This window comes from Eptesicus fuscus, chromosome 4, assembly GCF_027574615.1.
Source record: "Eptesicus fuscus isolate TK198812 chromosome 4, DD_ASM_mEF_20220401, whole genome shotgun sequence".
Lineage (NCBI taxonomy): Eukaryota > Metazoa > Chordata > Mammalia > Chiroptera > Vespertilionidae > Eptesicus > Eptesicus fuscus.
Window position 1 is genome coordinate 12,745,293 of NC_072476.1, and position 17,302 is coordinate 12,762,594.

General features: G+C 56.9%; 1 protein-coding gene, 1 long non-coding RNA gene, 1 other non-coding gene and 1 pseudogene across 7 annotated transcripts; 1 reads left to right on the forward strand and 3 right to left on the reverse strand.

Moving 5' to 3' along the window:
- Positions 1-359: 359 nt before the first annotated feature.
- Positions 360-3,187, reverse strand: LOC103286173 (migration and invasion enhancer 1-like; annotated as a pseudogene).
- A 2,356-nt stretch (positions 3,188-5,543) lies between these two features.
- MMP25 (matrix metallopeptidase 25) lies at positions 5,544-17,192 on the forward strand. Of its 3 annotated transcripts, XR_008555765.1 has the most exons (11): positions 5,544-5,927; positions 6,303-6,435; positions 7,904-8,042; positions 8,137-8,429; positions 13,757-13,933; positions 14,028-14,112; positions 14,280-14,362; positions 14,912-15,064; positions 15,139-15,396; positions 15,548-16,149; positions 16,255-16,307. XR_008555765.1 is itself a non-coding variant. In XM_054714644.1 (10 exons), exons 1-10 carry the CDS (start codon positions 5,829-5,831, stop codon positions 16,332-16,334), a joined length of 1,500 nt encoding a protein of 499 aa, XP_054570619.1. In that variant the 5' UTR covers positions 5,544-5,828; the 3' UTR covers positions 16,335-17,192. The 3 variants fall into 3 exon arrangements, 2 of the variants coding, with proteins under 2 accessions (XP_054570619.1, XP_054570618.1); XM_054714644.1 differs by lacking the exon at positions 15,548-16,149 and having other exon boundaries at positions 16,255-17,192; XM_054714643.1 differs by having other exon boundaries at positions 15,548-16,323.
- LOC129148797 (uncharacterized) lies at positions 7,081-15,313 on the reverse strand. 3 transcript variants are annotated; one of them, XR_008555768.1, is made up of 4 exons: positions 15,267-15,313; positions 12,880-13,092; positions 10,909-10,997; positions 7,081-7,248 (listed from the first exon to the last, which is right to left on the reverse strand). It is a non-coding gene; the product is annotated as an uncharacterized LOC129148797 (long non-coding RNA). The 3 variants fall into 3 exon arrangements; XR_008555766.1 differs by lacking the exon at positions 15,267-15,313 and adding an exon at positions 13,589-13,670 and having other exon boundaries at positions 12,880-13,057; XR_008555767.1 differs by lacking the exon at positions 15,267-15,313 and adding an exon at positions 13,589-13,670.
- Positions 13,996-14,077, reverse strand: MIR9344 (microRNA mir-9344). Its single transcript, NR_129187.2, has one exon. It is a non-coding gene; the product is annotated as a microRNA mir-9344 (primary transcript).
- Positions 17,193-17,302: the final 110 nt, after the last annotated feature.

Consider the following 17,302-nt stretch of genomic DNA (forward strand, 5'->3'; position numbering starts at 1 on the left):
AGAAGGTAATAATATAGGCAAATCTTTAGGTTTGGGGAAATGCCCTTTGCTATTACAGCAGCAGGTAATATGTATTCAGCCCTGCTGAATCCCCAAGTTCCATCAACCTTTTGATGAAACTCTTGCATTTATGACATGCTGGAACTAGCTTCCAGCAAGGTGGCTGTGATAATATCAGTGGAGAGGCTCTCCCACCTTCCAGACCAATAGAAGTTTCTATTCCCTCCTGGGACCCAAAGGGGCAAAGTGGAGGTCAGGGTCTCAGCTACCTGGAGCCACGTGAGGGGAAAGAGGCAGTGGGGAACCCTCAGCAGGACCAGAGGGGAGACCAAGGCTTGTATCCCAGAACACACAGGAACCTGGAATCCCATGGAGTCACAGGATGACGCAGGGAGGACGGCTGTTGGTGATCTTTTCCAGGGGTTCTCCGTTACTGGGTCTTCGAATGGCCTCAATGAGGTCTTTCTCATAAGGGAAGCCCCATTCTCCGGCTTGGAGAACACCAGCTGTCCATGGATATCGATCTCAAAGGCCTCTGTGCCCCCCAGGCGAGGCTCGATCTCGATGCCAGGGTACTGCTCCTTCACGGCGCTCGCCAGCTCCAGGTAGGCCGCCTCAAAGCCGCAGGGCTCACAGTACTCCACCACGATGCGGACCCCACTGCCCGGTTCCATCTCCCCGGGATGGGGTGCTGCAGACATCGGCCCCACTGTCCCCGCTCATTGCTGCCGGCTCCTGCAACTACATTTTAAACCTTATGTCAGAATTCCTAAGGGCCTGATGGAGCAAGATGTGCCTTCATCTGCTCCATCTGCCAAAATTGGTGTTAACAGTGAATGCAGCTGTATACCTGGTGATAAGAACAGCTCACAGGATCTGCACCTGTGTAACCTCACCCTATGTGAACAGGAGTGGATTGAAGGGGAGGCACTTGATAGACTAGTGTTGCTGCCTGCAATCTAGACCAGCACAATGGCCAAACCTAACGTCTCTTCCAACAGAGTAAGAGTCTGGGTATAAATAAAGAGGAGAAACAGCAGCTAACGGAAAAATTATGAATAGATGGGTTATGTAATGAGAGACCAATATTACATTAACACCTCGAAAGAGGCTCAGAGCAAGAGATGATATCGTCTCTTAGCACAATTATATCAGACTAGAGGCCCAGTGCACGAAATTGGTGCACTGGGGGGGGGGTGTCCCTCAGCCAAGCCTGCCCCCTCTCACAGACTGGGAGCCCTCAGGGGATGTCCTACTGATGGGGAGCGGGCCTAAGCCACAGTCTGGCCTCACACTGCAGGAGGTGACCGGGCTGATCAGGGGAAGGTGCCAGCCCCATTACCCCGCTGCTGCTGCCACTGTCGCAGCCGCCAAGGTGTTTTCATCAACATGGACTCCAGTCCCTTCACCATGAAAAAATGACAACTTTCTTTAGGCATTTTCAGGATGTGTCTTTCATAGGATATGACATTCTTTCTTTTTTTTTTAATCCTCATCTGAGGATATGTTTCCATTGATTTTTAGAGAGATTGGAAGAGAGAGGGAAAGACAGAGAGAAACATCAATGTGAGAGGGACACTTCAATTGGTTGCCTCCTGCATGAGCCCTGACCTGGGCCCCGGCCAGGGAGGAGCCTGCAACCTAGGTACATGCCCTTGATCAGAATCAAACCTGGACCCTGAGGTTGGCAGGCCGAGGCTCTATCCACTGAGCCAAACTGGCTAGGGCAGGATATGACATTTCTTAGCCCTCCAGCAGCACACCTTAGTTTTTTCCTCCAGGAGTGAGGTGGAAAAACCTAGATCACCTTCTTGGATTCTTTTTTTTTTTTTTTAATTTCTTTATTGATTAAGGTATCACATATTTGTCCTCGTCCCCCCATTCCCATCCCACCCCCCTCCCCACACATGCCCCCACCCCTCTGTTGTCCTTAACTGCCTGTTAGGCTCATATGCCTGCACACAAGTCCTTTGGTTGATCTCCCCCTTTACCCCCACCCTTCCTTACCCTCCCTCTGAGGCCCGACAGTCTGATCCATGCCTCCTTGTTTCTGGGTCTGTTCTTGTTCATCAGTCTATGTTGTTCATTATTTCCCCTAGATGAGTGAGATCATGTGTTATTAGAAATACACTTATAAGAACTGAAAATGAGATAAGCAATAATGGTTATGGTGACAGGCAAATGAATCAGTGTGTAGTGAGTTTCTTTCTGGGCCAACAGTTCTTTTGAGACCCAATTTCAATGTCCAACAGTTCCTTATGTGTACATGTCAGCACTGACATTTCAGTTCTGGATGGTGGACAAATGGTGGTAATGCAGGTCCGACTCTCTCTGGTTTGGTCCTCTTGGATTCTTATTACCCAAGTTACCAAGAACACTGAGAGTGGCTTACAGGGAGCTTAGCCAATGAGCCGTCAGAAAAGGTGTTTCCTCTGCAGCTCATGCACAGAGGACCCCCTGCATTGTGTCCGCTGGGCTTCTGTCCGCTGGACTGGGGGTGTGCCCTGAGCCGCGCGGCGGCAGCTCGGAGCACGCCCCCAGCCCAGCAGTCCCACATTTTGTCCACAGCCCTCCCTCCCTCCGTGGCCTGGGCATGGAACGCTAGCGTCCGGTCCTGGCGCTGTGGGCGCCACCATCTTTGGAGTGATGGTTAATGTGCATATTACCCTCTTATTATATAGGATACCTGAAGGGTGTACCCACGTTTGCTGAGACCACTTCTGCTTTTGAAACCTCTGCTTTTGCAAGATTGAACGGAAGCCTGCAAACCTGAGTGGCCTCATTCTGGGGGGGACATTTTCATATGATATGATGATTGACTGGAATGAATACTAGTGACTGTGTGTGGTTCTAGTAATGTGCCAATATCTTTTGAGTCGTATGTCATTTTGCTGTGTTTTGTGGCCAGAGGCCAGGGGGTGGGCTGTGAAGTAATAGAAAATATAGGTGTTGGTCTCTGCTCCTAGTTCCTGGAACAGAGTTCCTAAAACCCTTTTAATTTCCTAAGTGATAAGAGCACTAAGGGCATCTCTGGCTCTGTTTTTGGTCTCTCCCCCCGAGTCCCTGACACAGGGCTCTGAATCCCGTGGGATTTCTTGGGTCATAGAGGAGTGTCTTTTGTTCTAACAAGGCGACTTTAGTGGGTTCCTGTACCTCCTGGATGGGGGCTGGTCACCCAGAAGACCATGATTAGTATCTTGGAACGTTGAGCCCCACAGCTCATGTTTCAGGAAGGGGAGAGGGACTGGAGATTGAGTTAGTAGCTGGTCAAGCCGATGCGACGAGCCACCATAAAAATCCCAAAAGTATGGGGTTCAGAGAGCTTAAGGGTTGGTGAACATTGACATGACGGGAGAGTGGCGCCCCAACTCTACATGGACAGAAGCTCTTGTGCTTGGTGGGGACCCTTCCAGATTTCACCCGATGTGTCCGGCTGTTTATCTGAATCCTTTGTTATAGTCCCCTGAGTTCTGTGAGCTGTTCTAGCAAATAACGTGTGCTGGTCATAGGAACCTACGCTTTGTAGTCAAGTCAATAGAAATTGTGGGTAAACTTGGTCCACTGTCTGCAATTGGCATCTGAAAATGGGAGAAGTCTCCCGGGACTGAGCCCTTAGCCTGTGGGGTGTGTGCTAAGTCTGGTTAGTGTTGGAAGTGAATTTCGGGACCTGAGCTGGTGTCAGAGAATGACTTGGCGTGGGAAGGAGCCCACACAGCTGCTGTGAGAAGTGCTGTGAGTGCGGTAGAAGTCAGAGAATGGAGGGAAACACCCAGGAGGAGTGTGGGATCTGTAGCAGACTGAACCCTCCCAACCCCCATCCCAGGACCTCAGAATGTGACTGTATTTGAAGGCAGGGCTTTCACAGAGGTGATTAAGGCAAAATGAGGCCTTTAGGGTGGATCCTTATCTGACTGACTGGTGTCTTTTTTTAAAAATCTTTAGGTGTCTTTTTTGTTGTTGTTAATCCTCACCCAAGGATATTTTTTTCCCATTGATTTTCAGATAGAGTGAAAAGGAGGGAGGGAGGGAGGGAGGAAGGGAGAGAGAGAGAGAAAAAAAAAACACACAACATTGATGTGAGAGAGACACTAATTGGATGCCACCTGAATGCACCCCCCCTTCCCAATTGAATCAATGACCTAAGCACTGAGCCACATCCGCCAGGGCTTGACTGGTGTCTTTTTTTTTAAATAAAATATATATTTTTATTGGTTTCAGAGAGAGAAAGGGAGAGGGAGAGAGAGATAGAAACATCAATGATGAGAGAGAATCATTGATTGGTTGCTTCCTGCACGCCTTACTGGGGATCGAGCCCACAACCTGGGCATGTGCCCTGACAGGGAATCAAACCACTGGGCCATCGCGGCTGGGCTTGACAGGTGTTTTTTTTAAGGAAGAGGACATTGGACACACACAGAGGCATCCGGGCTACAGAGGAAAGACCACGTGAGGACACAGGGAAGAAGCAGCCACTTTCAAGCTAAGCAGAGAGGCCTTGAAATGGTAGGAGAAACCAAGCCTGCCTGCTCCTTGACCTTGGGCTTCCAGCTTCCAGGCCTGTGAGAGAATCACTTCTGTTGCTTGCGTCACCCAGTCTGCAATAGCTGGTTCCGGCAGCCCAGAGGACCGGCGCAGGAGCTCAGGTGGTGCAGTTTGGACCTCTGGCTCGCTGTCCTGCCTGCTCTTTGTCCAAAACACACCTGGGTCTTCTGGCTGCCCCGCTCCAGAGACAGCGCTGTGCCGCTCACACCAGCCCCTCCCGGGCAAGGTGCCCACGCTTCCTCTGAATTCTTCTCTAGCTGCCTGGCCTCCGAGCCCTGGGCTCCCCGGGCGGCGTGGCGAGGGCGAGGCGGGGTCCCCAAACCTCTGCCGCTGGGATCTGCTTCCCTTGCGCTCCAGCCCTCCCGTGGACGCTCCTGGACTAGGATGTCTCCTGTCTGCGGAGAAAGCGCACGGCCCCGGGCGGCTCCAGGTCCGGGGTTCGGGGGTGCCTGGGCCCCGCGCGCCGAGGCTGAGACCCGCGCAGCCCAGGCGGCTGCGGGAATGAACCCGGGGCCACCGGCGCCGCCCGGGCACACGGGGAGCACTGGCTGCCGCCCGCCTGGGGCGCGCCGGGCCGCGGAGGTGAGCAGCATCCTCCTCTCGGGCCCGGAACTACCCGGCGCTCCGCCCGCCTCCGGGCGTGGGGTCCGGGGAACGGTGGCTGGGGGAGGGGAGGGGAGGGGAGGAGAGGGGGAGCCGCTCCTTCCCGGGAGCCGGCTGCGGGCCTGAGAAAGCAGAAGTGAGCCGCGCGCCCCCGAGTCCCACCGGCGCCGGGACCTGGGAAGAGAAACTTGCGGCCGGGGCTCCTCGCCACCCCCGCCCCGCCCCGCACCCGGGCCCGCCCAGAGCTGGAGGAGGTCCACTAGGTCCGGGCCCGGGACGGGGCCACCACCTGGCCCGCCCCGTCTCGCTGGATGTCGGAAAATTGGGCCATTTCCCGGCTGCGCTTTCACCGCTAACCGGGGTGTGCCCGCCCCGCCCCGCCCCGCCCTGCCCGGCGCCCCCCACCCCCCGCGGAGGGAGGGGCCGCCGGGGCCGTGCGGCGCCGGCACCGGACCGGCCGGGACCCCTCGAAGCCGTCGCAGCAGGCCCAGCGCCCCTGGACCCTCCGCTGGACGCCACACACCCCTGCTCCGTGCTGCCGGGGCCCCTGACCCCTGGGCGGCCCCCCATCCTCCTGCCCAGCACCAGGTGCCCCGCCCGAGCCTCTCCGGTCTCCTCCCCCGGACCCCGGGCGGCTCGGGTCAGGCCCCCGGGAGCCCCACGCTGCCCCGCAGGAGCGCGCCATGCTCCGGCTCCTGGTGCCGCCGCTGCTGCTGCTGCTCCCGCCGCCGCTGCCCGCGCGCGCCCCGGAGCCCGCGGCGCAGGACGTGAGCCTGGGCTTGGTGAGTGGGGTCTCCGGCCTCTGGGGTTTGCAGGGGCGCGGGGAGCGGGAAGCTGGTGCCGGACACCTAGGTCAGGCTGAGCGCCGATTCCAATGTCCGCAGAGGGACCGAGTGGGCATGGGGTCTGGGAACCCGGATTCTAGGGAACGTCGGGTTTGGGACCGTGATTTGGAGATTGGAATGGGACTGGGGGGGGGGGGGGGGGGCAGGACTCGGGTCCAGATGAAGACTGCCAGCCCAGGGCGGGAGGGCAGGACCTGGAGGGGGCGCCCTGGGCTCCTGACCGGTGAGCGGTGCGGCTTTCCGAAGGCGGAGGGAAGGCAGAGTCCCGTGGCTCCCGCCCTTCCCGCTTCACCTGCTCACTTCTCCGCCCAGGACTGGCTGACCCGCTATGGCTACCTGCCACCCCCCCACCCAGCCCAGGCCCAGCTGCAGAGCCCCGAAAAGCTGCGGGACGCCATCAAGGTGATGCAGAGGTTCGCTGGGCTGCCTGAGACCGGCCTCCTGGGTAGGTGCCCCAGCCCTGCCCCGCACCCAGCCTGCCCATTACCCAGCTGTTCTTAAACCTCAGCGTGCGCCTGGGCCATGGGGGTTATGACGGTGCTGATCTCAGGCCCTCACCCAAGAAACCCTCAAGCATTCCTCTTCCAATAAGTATGTATCGGGAATCGCTTACGTGAGACGCCATTTCAGGCCTGGACCCCGAGTGAACAGAGTAGATAAGTCCCTGCTCTCGTAGAGCTAACCTTCGGGAGACAGATACATTCTAGAGGCCAGAAACAGAAACAGGCAAGATAATTTCAGATAGTGGTGTTTCGAAGAAAATAAAATGCTAATGGTGTTGAGGGGCTGGGCTGGTCAGGTCAGGGTCCTCTGACAGGTGTCATATGAGTCGGGAGGAATTCCTGTAACACAGAGAACTCATAGGACACCAAGAGGAGGAGCGAGCCACAGGAAGATGAGGGAGAAGAGTGTACCAGGCCAGTGCAAAGGCCCTGTGGCCGGCACAGGCTGTGCACCTGTGAGGAGAGAGGGCTAAGGAGCTAAGCAGAGGCCCGGTGGGAGGAGGCTTGAAAGGTGTTTGGGTTTGATTCCAAAGCGCGGTAAGAAACCATGGAAGGGTTTGAAGGAGGAAGGCAACTTGGACTGTTTTGCAGTTTTACATTTATTTCCTTTGGTTGCTGATGGAGAATGGTGGGTGGGGAACACGGAGGCCAGCAAGGAGGTCATGCAGCGTCCAGGCAAGGGCTGATGGAGGAACGTGTGATGAGATGTGGCTGAATCCGAGTGCCCGTTTTGGAGGCAGAGCTGAGGAGCTCATCTGTTGGGTTAAATGGGGAAGAAGAGAGAAGTGGTGGGTTCCTGGCTAGCTGTGAGGGAAGGCGGGGTGTTTCCCTGCCCTGGCCACTGCCCAGCAGTGCTTGGCATCTACATGTGCTCAATTACACATCGTGGCCTCAGCCATCGAGGTGAGGTTTGACTTTCTGTTGAGGAGGAGGAGACTGCCGGGCATTGAGCTCAGCTGGAAAAGGGGGTTCCAGGCAGCTCTCACCCAGGAAGGGGTGATTAGTCACAGGAAACCAGAGACCCAACCAGCATGGGGACTCTGGACTATATCTAGACACGATAGGGTCTTGGAACTTACGGTGTGGGGTGTGGGCACCCTCCTAGGGGTTTCCAGCCTCAGAGGGAGGAGTTTGCACTGCACCCCCAGGCTCCTTTCTTGAGTCCAATTGCCAGGGCTCAGGGAAGCGCCCCGCCTGAGGCTCCGAGCACCACCTGGAGGCAGCCAGTCCCTCCTGGGCCAGGTGCTCCTTTGTATGAGCTGGCTTACAGAATCGGGCTGCCTGGGTTCGAATCCAAGTGGGGGCGAGTTTCTTAATCTCCCTGAACCTGTTTCCCATGTGGGAAGCTAGCTGGCACCATGATTAGGGCAGGTTGTCCTGCTGATCCCGCTCCCCCACCCTGCCCCACAGACCCAGAGACCATGGCCGCCATGCACAAGCCCCGCTGCTCTCTGCCCGACGTGCTGGGGGTGGCAGAGCTGGTTAGGCGGCGCCGCCGTCGCTATGCTCTGAGCGGCAGTATTTGGAAGAAGCGAACCCTGACCTGGAGGTAGGTCCTGGTGCCGACCCCACCCTGGGCTGGCCTGCTGGGCCCTGGTCTCTGTCTCCCAGGCTATCCTTACCCCCCACTCCTCTTTCCCCAGGATACACTCCTTCCCCCGGAGCTCCGCATTGAGCCAGGAGACTGTGCGGATTCTCATGCACCATGCCCTGACCACCTGGGGTATTGAGTCAGGCCTCAAATTCCAGGAGGTGGGTTCTCAGGGCCCACCAGAGCCGGACATCCTCATCGACTTTGTCCGGGCCTACCACCAGGACAGTTACCCTTTCGACGGGCAGGGGGGGACCCTCGCCCACGCCTTCTTCCCCGGGGAGCATTCCATCTCTGGGGACACTCACTTCGACGATGAGGAAATCTGGACTTTTGGGTCAAAAGGTACAATGTCCCTTCTTCTGAGAAGTCCTCTCCCCAGGTCTGTCTGTCCTTAAGAACTAGGTTTAAATTACATTGATTGATGGAGGCTGGATCCGTTGGGATTCTCCAGGAAAATAGAACCAATAAGATGTGTGTGTGTGCACATGGGTATGCTTTATTTTAAGGGATTGGTACACGGAATTGTGGGACTGGCACGTCCAAAATCTGCAAGGCAGCCCACAGGCTGGAAGTTCAGGTGAGAATTGATGTTGCCATGTTGAGTCCAAAATCTGCAGGGCCAGCCAGCTAGCTGGAAACCCAAGCAGGCTTTCTATGTTGCCGTCCGAAGGCAGAATTCTTTTTCAGGGGAGAGCTCAGTTTTTTGCTCTTAAGCCCTTCAGCTAGTTAGGTGAGGCCCACCCACACAGTATGGAGAGTAATCTGCTTTACTTGAAATTACACCTACAAAATAACCTCCATAGCAACATCGAGGCTGGCGTTTGACCAAGCCACTGGGGGCCATAGTCTGGTCACTCTGACATAGAAAATGACCATCAAAGGGGCCTGTCGGATGCCCAGCTCCGAGCTGGGGCTGAGAACTTAAAAAGGCAAAAACGCAGTTCTGTGCAGCCGCTGAGTCAGAAGAGTAAGTGGCGGTTGCTCCACATCGTGACACAACTACCAGGAGTTACAACAGGGAAGTCCTCAAGCCTGCAGGTGGTCAGAGAGAGGACTGATTTGAGGCTTTGGGCTGCAAGAGACTTCGGAAGCAGTGACTCTGATTTCTCTCTCTCTCTCTCTCTCTCTCTCTCTCTCTCTCTCACACACACACACACACACACACACACACACACTGAGTGCCAACTAGCACACAAGGTCCTGCTCCCCTGGAGTATACAGGGAGGGGGAGGGGGTGAGGTTCAATATGGAAGCGCAAGCCAGTGAGCTGGCTGAGTGCAGGATAGTCATGGTGGTCAGGGATGAGAGCACTGGGGTGGGAAATGGCCTAGGACAGTGGGGGCTCGAAGGCAAAAAATACGGTATCAGGAGGGAGACCATGGAGGATGGATGGGAGGTTTCATGTCACACAAGGGGCCTTGGAGAGCACGGGAGGAGTCTGAATTGTAGGATTCTGAAGGAATAGATGTGGACGGTTTTGCATTCTAGAAATGCCACTGGCTGCGGTGCAGGGCAAGATAGGGCAGGAAGGCAGAAGGTTGCTACAGAGTCAGTGTGAGGATGGTGGTGGGAGAAGGGGGTTGGTGAATGGAGGGCAGTGGGTGGCCCTGAGGGAAGTTTAATCAGGATGGGTAAAGGTTGGGGTCTGACTGCATCCTGGGGGCAGAGGGTATAGGAGGTTGGCCCCTGGAGGACAGTCCTGTTAACGCAGGTGGGAAGTGTGGGAGCAGGAGAAGCAGGCCGCGGGAAGGTAGGGGTGAGTTTACGTGGGTGTGTGTCTGTAGTGCTTATGGGCAGTCGGTGCAAGCAATGGTGGTTCAGTATGTTGCTCTAGAGCAGTGGTCGGCAAACTCATTAGTCAACAGAGCCAAATACCAACAGGACAACGACTGAAATTTCTTTTGAGAGCCGAAAACCGACTTCTGCGCATGGGCCACGAAGTTTCAATCGCACTGTACGTGCGCACCCGCACGTAGTATTTTGTGGAAGAGCCACACTCAAGGGGCCAAAGAGCCGCATGTGGCTCTCGAGCCGCAGTTTGCCGACCACTGCTTTGGGCTTGGACTCCTCTGACTTAGGTCAGGTTCCCCAGAACGGGAGCTCCCGATGTAAATTCTTACGCAAGCGGTTTCTCAGGGGTACGCTCTCAGGGGAAAGGGAAGCGGGGGGAGACTGGGGAAAGAGCTGAGCAAGGATGTGGTCTCGGCCAGAGGAGCCTGACCCCACTAGGAGCTCGGGAGCACAAATGGTGCCACAAGGTTGGTCCTCCCTGGAGGCGAAGTGCCCAGCTCTCCTAGTCCTGCATCCGTCCGCCATTGTGACCTGCTGGGCAGAGGTGGCCTGGGAGGGAGAGAGGGCCATTTTCTGAGGAAGGGGGCAGCCAGGGCACAGGCACACAGGCTCAGACAGGTTTGGGGCAAGGGGCAGCTAGCAGCCACGAGAGTGAGACTGTGCGACACAGCGTTTAAGAACACAAGCTCTCGCTGGCTCGTGTGGTTCAGTGGGTTGCGTGTCATCCCCTGCACTGAAAGGTTGTAGGTTTGATTCCCAAGGCACGTGTCTGGGTTTCAGGCTCGATCCCCAGTAGAAGGCATGCTGGAGGCAGCCTATCAATGTCTCTCTCTCTCTCTTTCTCTCTCTCCCTACCCCTCTCTCTCTCTTCCTCTCAAAAACAAAACACAACAAATGATTGCAAGCTTGAAGCAGAACTCAAGGCTGGGGTCCTCTGTTTGCTATGTGTATTAAGTTACTTGACCTCAGTGTGCTTAGTTTTTGCACAGAGAAATGGGAATAATATTACCTGTTGGTAGCGTGGACTTACGGATTAAGTGAGCAGTTTGCCTCCAGCTCTCTGCACAAGGCCTGACAGAGTAGTGCTCTGTTGGTTGCCAGCTGCTGTCTGATCTGGGCCTGATGGCAGATTTAAGAGTCAGAGGTCCTGGGGGGTTGGTAAGGAGGGGAGTGTGGCATGTGAAGGTCGAATATAGAGCTGTGGAGAGCCCCATAGCAAAGGGGAAGGCGGCAGGGGAGTGGGAATCAAAGAAAAAAAGAACAGGCCGAAAGGTGATCAAGAACAAGAGTGAAAGAGGAAGCGGCCAGCATGGCAAACCAATCCCGTGTGTGACATGGGCTTGGATTCGGCCATCTGGGAATGAAGTGACCTTAGTGCCTGTAGGCTTGGTGGGTGGGGGAAGAATCCAGACCACACAGTAGGGGTAGGCGTGAGAGGAACTGAGGAAGTGGATGGACGGGTCTAGGGGGTGTCTTAGGAGGCGGGGGTCTTGAGAGCACTCAGGATGCCGAATGAGTTAATAGAAAGAGAGGGTTGGTGGATGGACGGATAAACAGACAGATGGATGGATGGAAGCATGGGAGGGTGCAGGCATGGGCGAATGGGTGGGGCATTGTTCTTGTCCTAGAGGAGTTGAGCAAGGCAGGGTCCTGGAACAGGGCAGGGCAGCAGGTGAGCATGGGCAAGATGAGGCTATCCGTTCTGGGTACACAGGAAATTACATAGGACGGCCTGTCTTGAAATAGGAAATGCATTTGTCAGCATTTGTCACCTAAGAGTTGGGGGCTGGACCTGGGTGGTAACTTGAGGGGCTGTGGGCTTGGAATTGAGGCTGAGTGCCTGAGAGCAAAGCAGCTTCCAGCCGGGGCCCAAGGCAAGTTTAAGAGGAGGTGTTGCGGACCCCCCCTAGACCCGTGGTCAGCAAACTGCGGCTCGCGAGCCACATGCGGCTCTTTGGCCCCTTGAGTGTGGCTCTTCCACAAAATACCACGGCCTGGGCGAGTCTATTTTGAAGAAGTGGCGTTAGAAGAAGTTTAAGTTTAAAAAATTTGTCTCTCAAAAGAAATTTCAATGGTTGTCCTGTTGATATTTGGCTCTGTTGGGTAATTTCCCCCAGCTGCATAGCATGAGAAGAGTGCACGGAAGGGGTGTGGCCAAAGGAGAGGCAAGACAGGGCGGTGGGGGGGGGGGGGGGGGGTGAAAGATGAAAGAGTTCTACCTGATTAAGGTACCTCACTTGCCCTGGCCAGTGTTGTTAGGTGGTTAGAGTGTTGGCCCAAGCATGGATTCCCAGTCAAGGGGACACACCTAGGTTTCAGGGTTTGCTCAGTAGGACAAGTGGGGGAGGCAACCAGCCGATGGACATCGATGTTTCTCTCTCTCTCTCTCTCTCTCTCTCTCTCTCTCTCTCTCCTCTCCCTCCCTTCCTCCCTTCCTCCCTTCCTCCACTCTCTCTGAAAAGCAATGGGAAAAATACCGTCATGTGAGAACAACAGCAACAGCAACAACAACAACAACAACAAAAACCACCAAACTTCCTCATTTCTTAGAAAAAGAGCTCAGAGCAATGGGAAACCCACAGGCAACATAGGAACTCATCAGGACATATGAGTGTGAACAAGACCATCTGAAGTCATTGCTGAGGGCAGGCCAGCACAGCCAGAGTCCTCAGCCTGGGTTTCAGCTGCCATTCACCTGACCTCTCAGTGCCTCGGCATCCTGGCCTGTAAACTGTGGGTGGAGGTCGAGGTTTTGTGAGAAGTAAATGAGGACAAGTGTTTGTTACTCCTCCTATGACTTACACATTTCACTCTTAGACTCTCACTTAGTAGCTGAGAGAAAATTGCTTCTCAGTTCCCTAGGCCATGTCCAATTAACCCATGTTCAACACTGCTGATGCCCGTTAGAGATTTCCATGAAGTAAATCGACATTGGGGGAAATCTATGCCTCCTGGGGGCTGCTCACCCCTCTTACTGTCTCTGTCTCTTTTGGCCTCTCACCTGCTAAGCAGGAGCCAGCAGGAAGCTTGTGGATGGATGAGGAGCTGAGGTTTGGCCAGCAACTGGGAACGGAAAGAGGCTTGCTTCTGGCGCCGGGGCTGGGTCCCCAAGGAAGAGGCCTCCGTGTTCCGTGTTCCGAGAGAGGCTGGGAGTGAGGCTGAGCACCCAGGCCAGCAGACTGTGGTCAGAGAGTGCATGCTGAGGCTGCGGGTTCTGAGGAGATGGATGAAGGCTGCAGTGGTGGGGAGGAGAGGCCAGGACCCCAGGGAGGTGGGGAGTGGTGGAGGCTGTGGGAGGGAGAGATGGGGAAGGGCCATAGAGATGGGAGGAGGGGAGGTGGAAGGACCATGGGGGTGGGAGTGGGATTCTGAAGGCTCGGGAGCAGAGGCCGAGGTGATTGAGCAGCATTCCTCGTGGGAGGGAGTGGGGAGGGTGTCGAGGGGTGGGGACCTCTGACCACTGGCTGGAGCTGGGAGAGGGAATCTCAAAGGGCTGGGACTTCCTGGAGAGAATTGTGTGCACCCCAGGCTCCTGCTTCCCCTCCCTCCCCCATGTTTCTGTGGGCAGGCCTACGTCATGAGGCGAGTCTTCCTTGGGCCAGACTGTCTCCTCCTGCCCTTTCCCTGACCTGCTCTACGGATCCTTTAAGCCCAGTATCCCGGGGTCTAGCACTGCCAAGCAAAAACAGTTGCTGAATAAGTCAACTCACACAGGAAGGATGACGTGGCTCAGGGAGGCTTTTGGGCAGAGGACGCTGTGACCGCCTCTGAGGGTCTCCTGGCTGTTCCTGGCTGCCAGCAGGCCCAGCTCCCGGGGGCTTCCTCACTGCCGCGCTCCTGGCTGCTACAGCTCCAGCCCAGTCTCCCTTCCTCCCCAGATGGTGAGGGGACAGACCTGTTTGCTGTGGCAGTTCATGAGTTTGGCCACGCACTGGGCCTGGGCCACTCCTCTGCCCCTGACTCCATCATGAGGCCCTTTTACCAGGGTCCCATCGGGGATCCCACCAAGTACCGCCTGTCCCAAGACGACCGTGAAGGCCTGCAGCAGCTCTACGGTACAGGGAGTTGTGTGTGTGTGTGGGGGGGTGCTCCCCATGTGGCCTCTGCAGCAGGGTCCGGGAACACATGTCTCTCTGACTCTCTCTACAGGGAAAGCACCCCAATCCCCGTATGATGAGCCCACAAGGAAACCCCTGGCTCCTCCTCCCCCGCCCCCTGCCCTGCCCCCAGGCAGGTGAGTCCTCCTCCAGCTTTGCAATCTTGGGTGAGCTGCCTCCCTGTGGTATCCTCTTTGGTGAGGGGGCTTGGTAAGAGTCCCTGCCCCCCAGGGCTGTCCTCAAGGTGAAGTACCGAGAGGAGGAGTCCTGACCCCTTTCTCCTCACCTCTCCTTTCCTCCTCAGCCCCTCCCTTCCTGTCCCCGATCGATGTGATGGCAATTTTGATGCTGTCGCCAACATCCGTGGGGAAACCTTCTTCTTTAAAGGTGAGTCACTTGGGATCTTCCCCGGCCCCATAGAGTTGGTTTCCTACCCACTTAGGGTGACCCACCAGGCCTGTGGGGTTTCCCAGGATGCAGACTTTCAAGTTGGGTGGGAGTGGCTCTCCGTGGAGCACACCAGTGACTGCCCTTCCCCAATCCCTTTCTTTCCCCAGTGCACACTCTTTGAAGCTCACCTGAGCCTTTCCGCCCCTACCTCCCCCAGGCTATATCCTTGCCTTTTCTCCTAAGCCCTACTTCTGCCTCTGTAACTTGCTTCCTGAGCCCACCCAGCTCAGCTGGCTCACTTATCCCAGGGCTCACTTCTTCTACCTGTGTGACTTTCTATGTAACCTTTTGCATGTACTCGAAAAACAAACAAACAAATTGGAGGTGGAGGTAGAAGGAAAGTCCTGGGCCAGCTGGTCACCCTAGAGCCACTGGACCCTTTGATTTCCAGATGGACCTCCCACCCGGCACTGAGTCCCAGCCGCACCCTCTGGGGGACAAGGCCATTTGCCATCTCACGCTCCAGGCCCATCCCTTCTCCCACAGGCCCCTGGTTCTGGCGCCTCCAACCCTCAGGACAGCTGGTGTCCCCCCGGCCTGCCAGGCTCCACCGCTTCTGGGAGGGGCTGCCCCCCAAGGTGAATGTCATCCAGGCTGCCTACACCCGGCACCGAGATGGCCGAATCCTCCTCTTCAGTGGTGAGTGGGGAGCCCCACTGGGCCGGGCCGGGCCGGGCGTGGGCGCAGTGGCTCACCGGGCTCCCTCCCTGCAGGCCCACAGTTCTGGGTGTTCAAGGACCGGCAGCTAGAGGGCGCCGCGCGGCCGCTGGCCGAGCTGGGGCTGCCCGCCGGGGAGGAGGTGGACGCCGTGTTCTCGTGGCCGCTCAACGGGAAGACCTACCTGGTCCGGGGCCACCGCTACTGGCGGTTCGACGAGGCGGCAGCGCGCCCGGACCCCGGCTACCCGCGCGACCTGAGTCTCTGGGAGGGGGCGCCTCCCAGCCCCGACGACGTCGCCGTCAGCAACGACGGTAGGAGAGCGCGCGCCCCGGCTTGCAAGCTACTGGCCCTGGGGTTGGGACTCGGGGTCCTCCCGGGGGGGGGGGGGTTGCGGGGAGCCCTCGGGTGGGCGGGGCTCGGGGCAGCCCGCACCAGCCCAGCAGCGTTCCGCCCGCCTTGCAGGGGACACCTACTTCTTCAAGGGCGCCCACTACTGGCGCTTTCCCAAGGGCAGCGTCAAGGCCGAGCCGGACGCCCCCCAGCCCATGGGCCCGCAGTGGCTGGACTGCCCGGCCCCCAGCGCCGGCCCTCACGCCCCCAGGCCCCCCAGAGCGACTCTCCAGCCCGGACCCTGCAATTGTCAGTGCGAGATCAACCAGGCCGCCCGGCGGTTGTCCTCGTCTTCGCTGTCGGTGTCCCTCCTGCTGCTCCTTCTGCCCCTGCTGGTGGGGGACATCACCTCCCGCTGAGGGGGGCCTGTCCTCCCACCGCCGGCCTGTAGGGGGTGGTGATCGCTGCCAGGCCCCATCCTCTGTTCCCAGGGCGCCCCGCATGGTGGGTAGAGCTACGCCCTGGGGAGAGGGGGTGGGGTGGGTGGGAGACAAAGGCGGGCCCTGGAACCGCACCCAGGAAGGAAGTGCTCAGCCTCCCTCCCCACCACCACCCCCGCCTCCACCTGCTCTGGCCGCCCCAGGACTGTGCTTTTCCCGGAATGGCTGGCTGTTCTCAGAACACAGCCTGCTGACTCCTTGCAGCGCAAGCCCTGCCTGGCAACAGCGGCTCAGGTGCCAGGGTCTTTAGGGGACAGGCCTGATTGGGAGACTGAACCCCAGCACGCCCTCCCCCCCTCACTTTTCCCGAAGTTTCTCACCCGCTACGGCTTCCACCAGGTCCCAGTCAACATGTCTGCAGTTCCCTCAAGGAGAACCCCTTGGCTCCTGTCCGCTCAATGCTGACCGGAAGACAGTAGATTGAGTGCTCTCTGAACCTGGGTCACTGCTCCCTCAGCACTCCTGGGTGATGAGTGGGTGAAACCTGCGCCAGCTCGTTCATTTCCCACTCTCCACAGAACTCAGGATCTAAATCAGTGCCTCTGGAACTGTGCTTCTGGAACATTCCACATCAGAATCACCAGGGAACTTTAAAAAGCAAATCCCAAGCCCTCACCCTGAATCTTCACTTGGGATGGGGCCAGAAGCCTGCATTTGAGCAAGCTGGGGTGGGGGTGGGATGGCCTGATGGGCAAGGAGGCTGCCTTGTGGCTTTGCTGTGTCTCTGCCGTGTTCCCCCAGGAGCCAACCTTTTCATGTCTCCTACAGAGCCAAGCTGATGGCCACAGCTGATAGGGGTCACCCCCATGGTTGGAGTCACTTAGGGGCCTTTTCTTGGGGTTGCTGTCCAGCTTCCTGCTCCCCAGTGCTCCCTGGGGCTGAGGCTGTGGGCTGCAGTCCCAGTGAGCACAGACAGTGCCTGCTGTTTATCAAGGCAAGCAGACCCGTGTGAAGACAACAGCCACGCACATCTTTGGCCAGTCAGTCCATGACCTGAGTACTCGAAACCATCTGAGGCTTTTTAAGTACAAGGAGGGGGAAATTTGTATTTTAAAAGCTTATCAGGTTGGTTTGGCTCAGTGGATAGAACGTCAGCCTGCGGACTGAAGAGTTCCGGGTTTGAATCTGGTCAAGGACACATGCCCAGGTTGCGAGCTTGATCCCAGGTAGGGGGCATGCAGGAGGCAGCCGATCAATGATTCTCTCTAATTACTGATGTTTCTATCTCTCCCTCTCCCTTCCTCTCTGAAATCAATAAAAATATGTTTTAAAAAAAAGGTAGCTTTTCTGTCGGGGCACATGCCCTGGTTGCAGGCTCAATCTCTGGTGGGGGGTGTGCAGGAGGCAGCCATCTAACTCTCTCTAAAGGGAAAGCACCTCGAACCCT